The sequence below is a fragment of the Hyla sarda genome, chromosome 12 (assembly GCF_029499605.1).
Source record: "Hyla sarda isolate aHylSar1 chromosome 12, aHylSar1.hap1, whole genome shotgun sequence".
In the NCBI taxonomy this organism is placed as follows: domain Eukaryota; kingdom Metazoa; phylum Chordata; class Amphibia; order Anura; family Hylidae; genus Hyla; species Hyla sarda.
The window spans coordinates 17,609,189-17,623,319 of record NC_079200.1 but is presented as its reverse complement, the minus strand read 5'-3'; the positions used below and the strand labels follow the sequence as shown (position 1 = coordinate 17,623,319).

Sequence of the window (14,131 nt, the reverse complement as noted above, 5' to 3'; positions counted from 1 at the left end):
AATGGCTTTGTCATGTGGAATCACCGAATAAAGAGAAGATACATCGGCCGTTATCCAGGACATCGATTCATGCCATACTATGTTATCAAGACCGTGGAGCAGATGTTTGGTGTCATGGATAAAGCCTGGAATGGTCGGAATGAGGGGTTGGAGGAGGCTGTTGTCCCATGCAGACATATTTTCGTTAAGGGCACCAATGCCGGCAACTATTGGAGGAAAGATAAGTTTGTGCACTTTTGGAAATGAGTGAAAGATTGTGGTAGTTGGATGTGGCACTAATATAAATTCCACCTCTCTTTCACTCAATAAACCTCCAGCAGTTCCCCATTGTACTAGGTCATAAAGGACATGGCGGAAGGTGTTAGTGGGATTGCTGGAGAGGGGTCTGTAGGTAAGAGAATCAGATAATAAAGACAGGTTACCGTATTTTTTCGCCGTATAAGACGCACTTTTCTTCCCCAAAACTGGGGGGGAAAGTTGGTGCGTCTTATACGGCAAATACACATTTTGCCTGCAGTAAAACCCTGTCATATCGCGGCGTTCCCTGCGGCCATCAACGGCCAGGACCCGCAGCTAATACAGGACATCACAGATCGCGGTGATGCCCTGTATTAAACCTTCAGACGCGGCGATCAAAGCTGACTGCCGCGTTTGAAGTGAAAGTAAAACTAACAGGACATCGGGAGGGACCTTACCTGCCTCCTCTGTGTCCGATCGGCGAATGACTGCCACTGTGCCAGGATCCCCTGCATGGCCGGCGCTCTCCTTCGTCGTCATCACGTCGTCGCGCACGCCGTCCCGTCATCCAATAGGAGCGGTGCTGACTCGGAACAGGCACATCAGGTGAGTATAAAAGATTTATTAAAATGCAACGCGTTTCACCGCACATGGTGGCTTCATCAGGAATGGTAATCACAGGAAGGGGGGGGGACTCATATACAGAGAAAAAAATAACTCTTTAACAACTTTTGTATCAGGAATAAAAGATTATAAAGTTACAGAAAATACAAGTTACACATCATAACAACTTTCAGCATAGCATGCAAACTCACTGTGGGAGGTAAGCAAATCTGTGCATAATATTTGTTTTATTTTTGTATTATGTTTTTTGGTGTGTGAGCACGCTCTAATTTCCAGGGGTATATCTATTCTATCTTTTAGTGTGTGAACACGCCCTGTATCTATTTTTATACCGGACTCATGTGCGGTGAAACGCGTTGCATTTTAATAAATCTTTCATACTCACCTGATGTGCCTGTTCCGGTTCATCACCGCAAAAGACCCACCGCACCATTGAAGTCCATTTGTCGCTATCTACTTGGTTGGGAGGCTGCAGACCAGGCTCTAACAATCCTTACACGCTGTCCATTATTGGGTGTGAGCTCACACAACCCCCTGGGGTAAGAGGCTTTAAAAAGAATCCTTCTACCAATACCTACCCAGTCGGTTTTACGCTATGGAGCGCTCTCTTTTATATTTTTAGTTATCCAATAGGAGCGGCGTGTGTAGCGACGTGATGGCGGTGACAGAGAGCAAGGATCCCGGGCAGCAGAGACGTTCCGGAGCGACGGGGACACCCCGGCGACAGCAATGGAGGGCGACATCCAGGGCAGCGGTGACGAGCGGTGACGGGTCCGGACCGGTGGGGACACGTGAGTATTACCTCCTATACCAGTGGTCTTCAACCTGCGGACCTCCAGATGTTGCAAAACTACAACTCCCAGCATGCCCGGACAGCCGTTGGCTGTCCGGGCATGCTGGGAGTTGTAGTTTTGCAACATGTGGAGGTCCGCAGGTTGAAGATCACTGTCCTATACTTTACATTGTATTTGGTTCAGAATCTTTTTTTTCCTAGATTTTCCTCCTTAAATTGGGTGCGTCTGATATGCCGGAGCGTCTTATACGGCGAAAAATACGGTAAGTTGCTGGTACAGACTCCAGTCCAGCAAAACCATTGCCCCCCCCCCCCCTTATCTGCCTAATAATCAGGTCCTCCATATCCCTAAGTTCATTTAGGGGGAGATTTATCAAAACCTGTGCAAAGGAAAAGTTGCTGAGTTGCCCATAGCAACCAATCAGATCGCTTCTTTCATTTTCAAAAGGGCCTGTGGAAAATGAAAGAAGTGATCTGATTGGTTGCTATGGGCAACTGGGTCACTTTCCCTCTGGACAGGTTTTGATAAATCTCCCCCTTAGTGCCTGACGTTTAGACTGAGTCAAATTGTGTTGCACATGTCGAGACCAATTCCTGTTCAATGGTTTCCTGAAATGTGTCTAATATGGGAATAAGAGAAGCCACAGGATAAAAGGAAGGGTTGCGGGGTTTGAAATTAGATGTAAAATTATCGTGTAATTTACTATCCCTTAGATTCTGTAAATCAGATGATGTGCGTAAATCAGTATACGTAAAACCAAGAGATGGAAATGCAGTATTATACTTCAATTCATGACTTTTATATACATCGACATCACCTTGTATAACAATGTCCCGAACAAACTTCTTAACATCAAGCAGTGTGGTAAATGAATCAAATCCCCGTGTGGGGGAAAAGGATAGACCTCGTGACCGTACAGAAATATGTGGGGCCGACAGTACGTTTGCTGACAGATTGAAGATAGGAATTGTCGCTGCTACTGCTTCCTGTGGTATCTGCCGATGCCGCGTTTGTCTGGAGCGGTGCTTGCGGCCCATTCATCATTTTTACCCCCTTTCTGGTGAGATGCGCGGGTGCGGGCTCATGACGTGGCTGATGGATCAGACGTCGCAGAAGCCTGGTCAGGAGGAACACCGGGACTGGATCCCTCGGCTGCCGAGTCTGAAGAGTCTCCCTCCGTGGAGCTGAAATTAACCCTGTGGTTTCCTCTCGGTCTGTGGTTTCTTTGACTCTTAAAGGGGTACTCCGGCGCTAAGACATCTTATCCCCTATCCAAAGGATAGGGGATAAGATGCCTGATCGCAGGGGTCCTGCCGCTGGGGACCCCTGTGATCTTCCACGCCGCAGCCCAAAGGCTTGCATTGAGGGGGGCGGAGCGTGATATCACACGGGGGCGGAGCCGTGATGTCACTATGCTCCGTCCCCGTGATCGCCAGTGATCAGACCCGGAGCGAGCACGCTCTGGGGGCTGATTCTCACTGGGTGCAGAGTAGAAGATGACGGGGGTCCCCAGAGGCTGGACCCCCGCGATCCGGCATCTAATCCCCTATCCTTTGGATAGGGGATAAGATGTCTTAGCGCCAGAGTACCCCTTTAAGGATGGATCGTGGTGTAGATGATTTAAAGTCAGGTTTAAGGTCAGGTCAGATTTATGGCCACGTATACACATTATTAGATACTCTTGAACATCCCGTAGAAACTTAGATGCTTTAATCTCGGTCATGATGTTCTTCAATTTTTGGAGATTCTCCTTGATGGCATTGTCCATTTGGGTAAACAGTTGGTGGTTTTCATTAGGGATGAGCAAATCAAATCCGAATTTGTTATGAATTTCAGGAAAAATTTGATTCGTAAAGAATGCGAATATTGCCAAGATTCGATTGTGTGAATCGCTTAATTAAACTCCATTTAGTGCGGGCCAGGCTCCAGGGGCCGGGCATCTAAAATGGCAGATCCACATGTGAGCACATGGGGCAAGGAATCCTGGGAAGGCGGGAATAAGGGTCGGTGGGATGACCCTGAATCAAATGCAGAATGCAGCCTATCAGCAGCCAGCTACCCCATGTCACAGCCCTATATAATCGGCAGCCATCTTGCGGCCACTCACATCACCGTTCTATTGCAGAGAGAGAGAGGGACAGAGAGCAGTTTGTTGCACAGAAAAGCTTTTTTATAGCAGCCATTCACCTCAAGCCCAAATCCAGGCTAGAAGCACTGATAGGGAAGGGAGTAAGATTGAGAGAGATTTTGGGTGTAGTACACAGCGACTGTGTGCTGCAGCACTGGTGTGTACAACAATGGAAAAGCTGATAGTAGCCAGCCAGTTAACTTGAGCAGAGCACTAAAAGCATATTGTCCTCTATTAAGTGTAACCTGTGCGTACATCTAAGTGGTGTACTATTTTGTTCCTGTTAAAGTCTTAGGGGCCTAGATACTGTGAAAGGCCAGCCAAAAGTACCCACCTGCTGGTGTTGTAGACAAATACTGTTTTAAGCGTAGTGGAGCGTATTGTACTCCTGTCATATACACACTAAGTATGTAAGGCAGAGAAGTGCCAGGCCATGCACAGAGGAGTGGCAGAGGCCTAAATTAATCAGGCAGAGGTTGTAGCAGACTAGGGGCGAGTGGCAGCAGGAGTCGCAGCGAGAGGCCTGAGCTCCCGGTATCAGCTACCGGTCGTGTCTCGACCAGCAACCCATCTGTCATCATCGATTGGTTAACACGGTCATCCACTTCATCACAAGTGACATCTGTCACCCCCAGTCAACAGTCGGTGGGTTCCTCAGACACAACCCTCAGTTGGCATGGCCCGGGAAAAGTCCCTGTCCTCCCATTGCCTCTGCCCTATGCTGTTCCCTCTCCTAAAGAAGTATCTTATGCTGTGGGTTCAGCTCCACTATTTAGTAAGGACGATCTACTAGAGGACAGTCAGCAGCTAATGCCCAGCCAAGAAGGGGAGGAGATATCCACCGCTTCCTCTGCTAGGAAGGAAAGTAGTGATGAGTAGAGTGGCGTGAGAGGCGGTGTTGCGAGCGTTCAGGCTCCTGAAGTAGACACTGTTGAGAAACCTGAGGAGGACATCGGTGACGTGCAGATATAACTCGATGATGATGATGATGAAGCCGATCGCAATTGGGAGCCGGGTGCAGAAGGGGCTTCATCATTATTAGGAGAAGAGGGTTGCAGGTTGCCCGTGAGGCATCAGCTGAGTCAGCAAGTTGGTAGCTTGGTTGGCAGTCAGCATGGTGGCAGAAGTGGAAAGTCTGGAGCCAAATGTGCCCGGGGTAGACCACCTGCTTCACAGCAGCCTACCTTCCCGGAAAGTAGAGGAACAGGGGTTCCTGGAGTTGGCGGCAGTAGCAGTAAGTCAGTGACAATGGGAAGAACATCTTGTCTGCGCTGTGACTAGGAAGCTTGAGGCATGCGCCCTGCATGGCACACATGTTCAATCTAGTTGTCAAGCGGTTCCTGAAGTGTTTTCCCCATCTGCAAGATATCCTAACAATTGGAAGGAAACTTTGCATGCACTTCAGCCACTCGTACACCGCAAAGCACACCCTCCTTGAGCTGCAGCGTCAGAACGGTATGCCCCAACATAGTCTGATTTGCGACATTTCCACACGTTGGAATTCCACTCTCCATATGTTGGACAGACTATACGAACAGAGAAAAGCCATCACCAATTTCTTGATGATCCAAGCGGATAGGGGGACTCCCCTGTGTAACTTCAATTTTTTTTAAACCAAACAAAAGGGAAGGTGTGCCGAAAACATCATGTGCCACCTACACCACCAAGTATTGATGTGATGCAAAGACTTCTAAAAGGTGGAAGGGAACAACGTATTGTTCATTGTAACAGGTGGGAGTAAAAACTTCCCCTGTAGGCACCTACTCTTGCATTATTAATTCCCTTCTTGGCAAAGTGTTACTCACCCTAAAAAGGGCAGCCCCACACAGGAACCTCTCCCTACTTCCACCTACAAACACTGCCATTTCACAGGGTTTTTAGGGGGAAATAGGGAGAGGTTCCTGTGTGGGGCCACCCTTTTTAGGGTGATTAACACTTACCATGAAGGGAATTAATAGGGCGAGAGTAGGGCCTTAAAGGGGAAGTTTTTACCCTCACCTGTTACAATGGACCATACGTTGTTCCCTTACACATTTTAGAGGTCTTTGCATCACATCAACACTGAGTGGTGTAGGTGGCACATGGTGTTTTTTGCACACCTTTCCTTTTGTTTGATTTCAAAAAAGTTTTGGGTACATATATTTTATCCTAAGAATATTATTAAAAGTTAAGTTTTACGTAATGCATATCCCCAATATTTACTTTTGCACACTAACACTTTTACAAAAGAGACTGTTTTATTCTGCCCACCTGCCTCAGCTACTATTCTGATCCTGCCACCCGCCTGATGCCACACATCTGATTACAAGTTCTCCTTTTTTTACCCACCTTCGTCACCGGGTACTGGTATTGCCAACCATTGCCCCACTATGTCACCGGGTCTCTTTCAGGACTCCTGATGCTGCTGATGCCAGCTCCAGGCTGTCTCATTCTACCACCATATGTTCTCCTCATGCTGATGCCACCTCCAGGCTGTCTCATACTGCCACCATATGTTCTCCTCATGCTGATGCCAGCTCCAGGCTGTCTCATACTGCCACCATATGTTCTCCTCATGCTGATGCCACCACCAGACTGTCTCATGCTGCAACCATATGTTCTCCTCATGCTGATGCCACCTCCAGGCTGTCTCATACTGCCACCATATGTTCTCCTCATGCTGATGCCACCACCTCCAGACTGTCTCATACTGCAACAATATGTTCTCCTCATGCTGATGCCACCTCCAGGCTGTCTCATTCTGCAACTATATGGTCTCCTCATGCTTCCGCCACCTCCAGGCTGTGTCATTCAGCCACTATACTTTCTCTGCATGCTGCCGCCAACTCCAGGCTGTGTCATTCAGTCACAATATGGTCTCCTCATACTGATGCCACCTCCAGGCTCTGTCATTGTGCCGCTCTGAATCTGCATGTCATACTGAATAACAGTAACAACAATATTATTTCACTAACCCAGCGCATACCTTATGCGTGTTACAGCAAGGCAACGTGTTCTACACCCCTATTGAGGCTCTCTGTAGCCCAGAAATAGCCATTTTTAATACAGATTCGCCACGAATAAATTCAGACCGAACCAAATTTTTTCGGAAAATTCTGTGAATCGGCTGAATCGAATTTTTCAAAAATTCGCTCCTCTCCAGTTTTCATAATTGCTGACTGATTCTTGAAAAGTAGATATGTTGGCTTGTAGGTCCTGGAGTGCTTGTTCCTCATATGAAACAATAAGCTTGATGAATCTATTTGAGGAATCGGAAAGAATCTCTTCCCATTTTTTTTAAATTGTTCACAGTATATGGTGGTGCGGAATTTTCTGATTCTTAACCCTCAACTTGTTGGTTGAGATATTTCTGTAATGTAGACAAATCCCACCAAATGCACATCTCCTGGATCAGAGCAGATTCCCACGTATTCATTTCAATCCGTAAGTTCACCGTATCCTGTGTTTCACAATGGGACATTTTTTCTGCTCTTGCTCGGCGATCTTGCACTGATTGTAGTACAACTTATGTAATGTACCTGATCTCATGTACCAACTGCAAACTACAATACGTTGGGTGTACCACCACTTCATTAAAAGTCAGAAATAGAAAACACCTATCCGATACTTCACATTTCAATACCTGCAATACTTCGGCAGTATCCATGCACTGTGCACAGTACCACGCTGGTAGCACAGCATCCTTACAGGGACAAGGAATTGAACGGGTCACACTTCCACATAGAGGTGGGGACTTCAGACAGAAGGTAATTGCACGAGAGATATTTTGGATCATGAGCCTAGACACACAGGTCCCTAGGGGACTAAACGGGACAGGATACCTTACTTTATTACCAATAGGCTATATCCACACTAGATTATGAGTCCCCATCCTTGGATACATTTCTCTAGTATTCCATATACATAGATTTACACATTGATCTATGTTCTAACATTATTGTACATTCCTGTGAGGATTTTTGCTCCTTGATATGAATGTGCATGTAGTTTGGTACTTTGTCCAGCTCATTCTGCTATTGCCTATGTCTCTGTTCTAATATATTACTCTATTGTTAGGTTATAGGTACATTTGGCAATATGACATGCTTGTTTTTCTCCTTTATTATGTGTACTATGGTACTTCTTAGAATGTTAAGGGTTAAGTGATTTGGGAAAGGTGTTTTTAATCTTCCATAGGTGACTTCCCCTATTTAACCAGAGAATTTTATTCTCAATGTTATATGACTATGGGTGGCAACGCCTGAAACGCGTCGTTCTATGCTCACTACCTGTGTCTTCTGACTTTTATTTTAATAAACAGGACTCTGCACTTTGAAATATCCACGCTGGCTTCTGCTTCTATTTCTAGGTTGTGTATCTGGGGAAATGCCCGTGCAGCTTTGTCTACCTAGGAGAAACATCCAGATCGGTTAAAGGGGTACTCCGGTGGGGAAAAAAAAAAAATCTAAGTCAACTGGTGCCAGAAAGTTAAACAGATTTGTAAATGACTTCTATTTAAAAATCTTAACCCTTCCAGTACTTATCAGCTGCTGTATGCTCCACAGGAAGTTGTGTAGTTCTTTCCACTCTGACCACAGTGCTCTCTGCTGACACCTCTGTCCATGTCAGGAACTGTCCAGAGCAGGAGAGGTTTCTGTGGGAATTTGCTCCTGTTCTGGACAGTTCCTGACATGGACAGAGGTGTCAGCAGAGAGCACTGTAGCCAGACTGGAAAGAACCACACAACTGCCTGTTGAGCATACAGCAGCTGATAAGTACTGGAAGGGAAGGGTTAAGATTTTTAAATAGAAGTCATTTACAAATCTGTATAACTTTCTGGCACCATGTTTTTCCCCTCTGGAGTACCCCTTTTATTGGGACAGTTTCCAACTCAGATGGAGAGAAGAATTTCAGAGATCAAACCAATGTTTAGGTTCACTTCTAAAGTGCAGACCTAAAGAGAGATAGGGAATGTCACATGACCACTTAGTGGACCAGCAAAGTGTGATGACCTCTGACACCTCCAGAAGGAGACTCCAAGATACATCCCAATATATCATCACTGACTGATCAAAGACCTGGGCTGATCTTATCTGCTTCCTATTTGTAAATATACATGTTGTCAATGTATAAACCACCTCTGACTGATCACAGAGCTGTCCTACACTGGGTGGATCATGTCTGTTTCCCATTTGTAACCGTGTTTGTTAGGAATTGTATTCAAAAGAGATGTTCTTCACATTTAGGGTACGTTCCCACATGGCGTATTTTGCTGCGTATTTACTGCGTATTTAGTGCTGCGTATTTTCCTACCCATTGACTTCAACAGCGAAAATAAAATATGCAGCAGCAAATACGCAGCAAATACGCTGTGTGGGAATGTACTCTTATTCTGTAACACGATGACGGGACCTTAGTCTATGTTCACGCGAAAATTTCCATGCGGACATTCCTCTGACAGCAGAGCACCGGCAGAACATGCCGGTGCTAGGCCCGCTCGGAAATGCGCGGTCTCATAGACGACAGTACATTTTCTTGTGCAATCTACAGAATGTAACGACTAGTCTATTTGTTCTGCGGAGGCCTGAAGCAGAATTTCCGTGGCAGAAACATCTGGCATGGAAATTCTGCCATGCGCACAGTGAAGCAGGATCCCATTGAAATCAATGGGACTCTGTTGCTGCAGAATGTCCGTGCAGAATTCTTCTGCAGAACTTTAGACGGAAATTCCGTTGTGTGAACATAGCCTTAAAGGGGTACACCAATGGAAATTTTTAATTAACTGGTTGCAGAAAATTAAGCAGATTTGTAAATGACTTCTATTAAAAAATCTTAATCCTTCCAGTACTTATCTGCTGCTGTATGCTCTAGAGGAAGTTGTGTAGTTCTTTCCAGTCTGACCACAGTGCTCTCTGCTGCCACCTCTGTCCATTTCAGGAACTGTTCAGAGCAGGAGAGGATATGCTCCTACTCTGGACAGTTCCTGACATGGACAGAGGTGGCAACAGAGAGCACTGTGGTAAGACTGGAAAGAACTACACAACTTCCTGTGGAGCATACAGCAGCTGATAAGTACTGGAAGGGTTAAGATTTTTTAATAGAAGTAATTGACAAATCAGTTTAACTTTCTGGCACCAGTTGATTTAAAAAGAAAAAACATTTCCACTGGAGTACCCCTTTAAGAGGTCTTGAAAGCTTTATCTTCTCAGTTAGCCCATAAAGGTATCATCACTACTCCACTTATCTCCTATATTTCTTATGCCAACACGGTACCAACTCTAATCCAAAATCCCTCCAAGAACAACTATACAAAATTATCCAAACGAGAGATAAAAAAGAATGGAGCACTGAGCACCGTATCGCACTACTGCACTTCGTCAGGCCCAACGAAGCGCAGAATCTCGATACGGTCCGTTGCCCAAAGTACCTCCTGTGAGTCCGCTCCCCCGGTACGTTTGCCGAAGTACCTCCTGTGAGTCCGCTCCCCCTTATGATTTACTCGTTTATAGAATAAAGACGTTCCTTGCACTAAGACAAACTGGTCAGTTCTCTTTTTTATTTTATAGTTGTTCTTGGAGGGATTTCGGATTAGAGTTGGACTGTGTTAGTCTTAGAAATATAGGAGATTGGTAGGTTAACTGAGAAGCTAAAGCTTTCAAGACCTCTTAAAGGACAACTGTAGCCATAACAACTTATCCCCTATCCACTGGATAGGTTATAAGGGGGAGACTTATCAAAACCAGTGCAGAGGAAAACTTGTCCAGTTGTCCATAGCAACCAATCAGATCACTTCTTTCATTTTTAAGAAGGTCTGTGAAAAATGAAAGGAGCAATCTGATTGGTTGCTATGGGCAACTGGACAAGTTTTCCTCTGCACAGGTTTTGATAAATCTCCCCCTATGTGTTTGATCGTGATCTCCCAAACAGGCCCCGACATTGCCGTTCTGTGAGGTCGACAGTAAGCCCCCTGCCCCCTCCCCAGGCGGGGAGGCACTAATGTCTCTCCCATAGAACTACATGGAGGAGGCGTGTCGGCAGAGCCGGGGCTCCGTGCAGGAGATCGTGGGGGGTCCCAGCGATCAGACATTTATCCCCTATCCTGTGGATAGGGGATAAGCTGTTATGGCTGCATATTTCCTTTAAGGCCATGTTCACATGATGGAATTTCCATGTGGAATTCTGAAGAATTCCGCACGGACAGTTCTTGCTTGGATTATGTGAATCTTTTTGCCCCGTTGTGGCACTGAAACCAGTCTTTTACTGGGACTGTGATTAGGGAGACACGACCAGTTGCACTAGTGTTTATGGCATTTAAAGGGGTACTCCGTCTATCCAAAGGATAAGGGATAAGATGTCCCCCGTGACCTCCAATGCAGCAGACCAATCATCCATGTGCACGGAATGAACTCCGCTCTGTGCCAGATGACTGGCGACTACAGCCGCCGTGCCTCCTCCATTCATGTCTATGGGAGGAGGCGTGACGGCTACATACTACCTCCAAGCTTCCGTGTTCCAGACACCACCACTGCCGGCCCGGAGATTGCGGGGTCCCCAGTGGCAGATGTCGATCAGATCAGACGTCTTATCCCCTATCCTTTGGTAAGATGTTTTTGCCCCTTTAAGATGAACTGGTTTAGCGGTGCTTAGACCCCATTCATATTATTGTCTACAACAATCACCCCTTAGCGAATATCCATCCACAAAGACAATGGCCGTACAACCGAGAGACGTAGGCGATTTACCGATTTTATTTTACCAAATGGATCCCTCATCTGGATTGATAAACAAACCATCCCAAGACTCGTTTAGGAAATCGATGATTAGATCAATCTGCTTGTAAGACTTTGACAAATCGGCCCCTCCGCTCCCTAATATTTAACACAGATGCTTCGACAAAGGCACCGCAGTCACCGACAAGGTTACGTAGAACTGTTCTAAACTTCCAGTGCAGAAAGCCCCCTTTTCTTTTCCTTTTTTTTTTTTTTTTTGCACGTCACGTCATATATGTTCAGTGACGGGTCTCCCGGTGGGAGGTCTGTTTCTAAGGCAGTGCTGAGTAATCTCATTATTTACACGAATTCTGTATTTGTGCAGGAAAAGGCTCCGCTTCCTGAAATCCTGTTCTCGCTTAATTCCCACTCAGCTGCTTGTGCCGCGTTAATAATCTCCGAGCGAGGATGGAGAGGAGGATTGTGTGCACGCTCACGAGCACGCTGTGCCTGTTCACTTGGGGTAAGCTTGCTTGTTTGTCTCCTCTTTGCTTTAGACGTACATATGTCAGAACATCTGTTTAGCGTAACTTTTGTGTTGTTTTTTTTTATGGCATTCATTGATCTCATTTCCTTACGAGTTGGATTTTTTTTTTTTCGCCGAAAAAAGAAAAAACGATCTGGAAGAGCAACTTTAGCAAAGCACCTAATGCATTGTCTTAGGAACGTTACACTCTTTATCCGTTTCCATACTCCAGCCTTCGCAATTCATGGCGTTAACCCTTCTGCTGCTGGCGTGGTCAAGCACCACATTGTATAAAGTGCTGAACTTTTAGAAAGTGTCATTCTTGCTCTTGGGGGGGGGGGGGGGGGGTTCCTTGTAGATGGCGGCATGCTTTATTGTTCTCCCAAGCTGGTAACCTCTTGCCGTAGAATCACAATGAGCTGCTTTCAATTAGAACTGTTTAAAGCCAATGTTTTCTTGTTTGTATGAACTTGTATACAGTACGCGGATTAGCGCAGGACATGTCTAAGGTCTGGTCTTGTTCTTGCAGCTTTTTTTTTTTTGTTTGTATTGCGAACGGTAATGTTTTCTACCTCAGCGTGTGTGGATCAATATAAGGCTATGTTTCCACACAGGTTTTTCCGGAAAACTGCCTCTGTAGTTTGAGCCTAAATCAGAAGTGGATCCGGTAGAAAGGAGAAGTATAAGACCTTTCTTTATATTTTTCCCCTGTCCTTTTGAATACACTTCTGGCTTTTGGCTCAAATACTGCAATGTCTGTATTCCAAAAAACGCCAAAAAACAATGAAAATAAAAAACTGTGTGGGAACCTAGCCAACGTTTTGTGTTTTCGGTATGTTAGGTGTAAGAAGACAGGCTAAATGGGGGAGATTTATCAATATCTTTGGCAGTTGCCCATAGCAACCAATCAGCTCGCTTCTTTCATTTTGTGAAAAATGAAAGAAGCAATCTGATTGGTTGCTATGGGCAACTGCACTGCTCTTCCTCTACACAGGTTTTGATAAATCTCCCCCAATATCTTTACAATTCATTGATTCCTTGTGAAGGGGTAAATCTCCCCCAATATCTTTACAATTCATTGATTCCTTGTGAAGGGGTAAATCTCCCCCAATATCCTTACAATTCATTGATTCCTTGTGAAGGGGTAAATCTCCCCCAATATCTTTACAATTCATTGATTCCTTGTGAAGGGGTACTCCAATGGAAAACTTTTAATTTTTAAATTTTTTTTAAATCAACTGGTGCCAGAAAGTTAAACAGATTTGTAAATTGCTTCTATAAAAAAAAATCTTAATCCTTCCAGTACTTATTAGCTGCTGAATACTACAGAGTAAATTATTTTCTTTTTGGAACACAGAGCTCTCTGCTGACATCACGACCACAGTACTCTCTGCTGACATCCTGACCACAGTGCTCTCTGCTGACATCATGACCACAGTGCTCTCTGCTGACATCATGACCACAGTGCTCTCTGCTGACATCCTGACCACAGTGCTCTCTGCTGACATCCTGACCACAGTGCTCTCTGCTGACATCCTGACCACAGTGCTCTCTGCTGACATCATGGCCACAGTGCTCTCTGCTGACATCATGGCCACAGTGCTCTCTGCTGACATCATGACCACAGTGCTCTCTGCTGACATCTCTGTCCATTTCAGGAACTGTCCAGAGCAGCATATGTTTGCTATGGGGATTTTCTCCTACTCTGGACAGTTCTTAAAATGGACAGAGATGTCAGCAGAGAGCTTTGTGCTCGGGATGTCAGCAGAGAGCTCTGTGTTCCAAAAAGAAAAGAATTTCCTCTGTAGTACTCAGCAGCTAATCAGTACTGGAAGGATAAAAAAAAAATTTGATAGAAGTAATTTACAAATCTGTATAACTTTCTGGCACCAGTTGATAAAAAAAAAAGTTTTCCACCGGAGTACCCCTTTAACTAGGAAAAGATAAGATACATAGATAGATATATTTATTTATGCCAATCTACTGCATGTAAACCAAGCTCAGTGTTTTCCAAACAGCAAGTCTCCAGCTGTTGCAAAACTACAACTCCCAGCATGCCCGGACAGCCGTTGGCTGTCCGGGCATGCTGGGAGTTGTAGTTTTGCAACAGCTGGAGACACGCTGTTTGAAAAAC

General features: G+C 45.4%; 1 protein-coding gene and 1 long non-coding RNA gene across 3 annotated transcripts in view; one reads left to right on the top strand and one right to left on the bottom strand.

Annotated features, from left to right (window-relative positions):
* LOC130296922 (uncharacterized) overlaps nucleotides 1-14,131 on the bottom strand; it is a 49,626-nt gene that overhangs the window by 13,543 nt on the left and 21,952 nt on the right. The window lies entirely within an intron of this gene.
* The window catches only part of RAMP2 (receptor activity modifying protein 2), an 86,437-nt gene continuing 73,584 nt past the window's right edge, over nucleotides 1,279-14,131 (top strand). Inside the window, exons 1-2 of the mRNA XM_056548987.1 lie at nucleotides 1,279-1,652; nucleotides 11,857-11,994. Coding sequence (XP_056404962.1) covers nucleotides 11,940-11,994 — 55 coding nt within the window. The 5' untranslated portion in view covers nucleotides 1,279-1,652; nucleotides 11,857-11,939. The remainder of the gene's footprint in view (nucleotides 1,653-11,856; nucleotides 11,995-14,131) is intronic.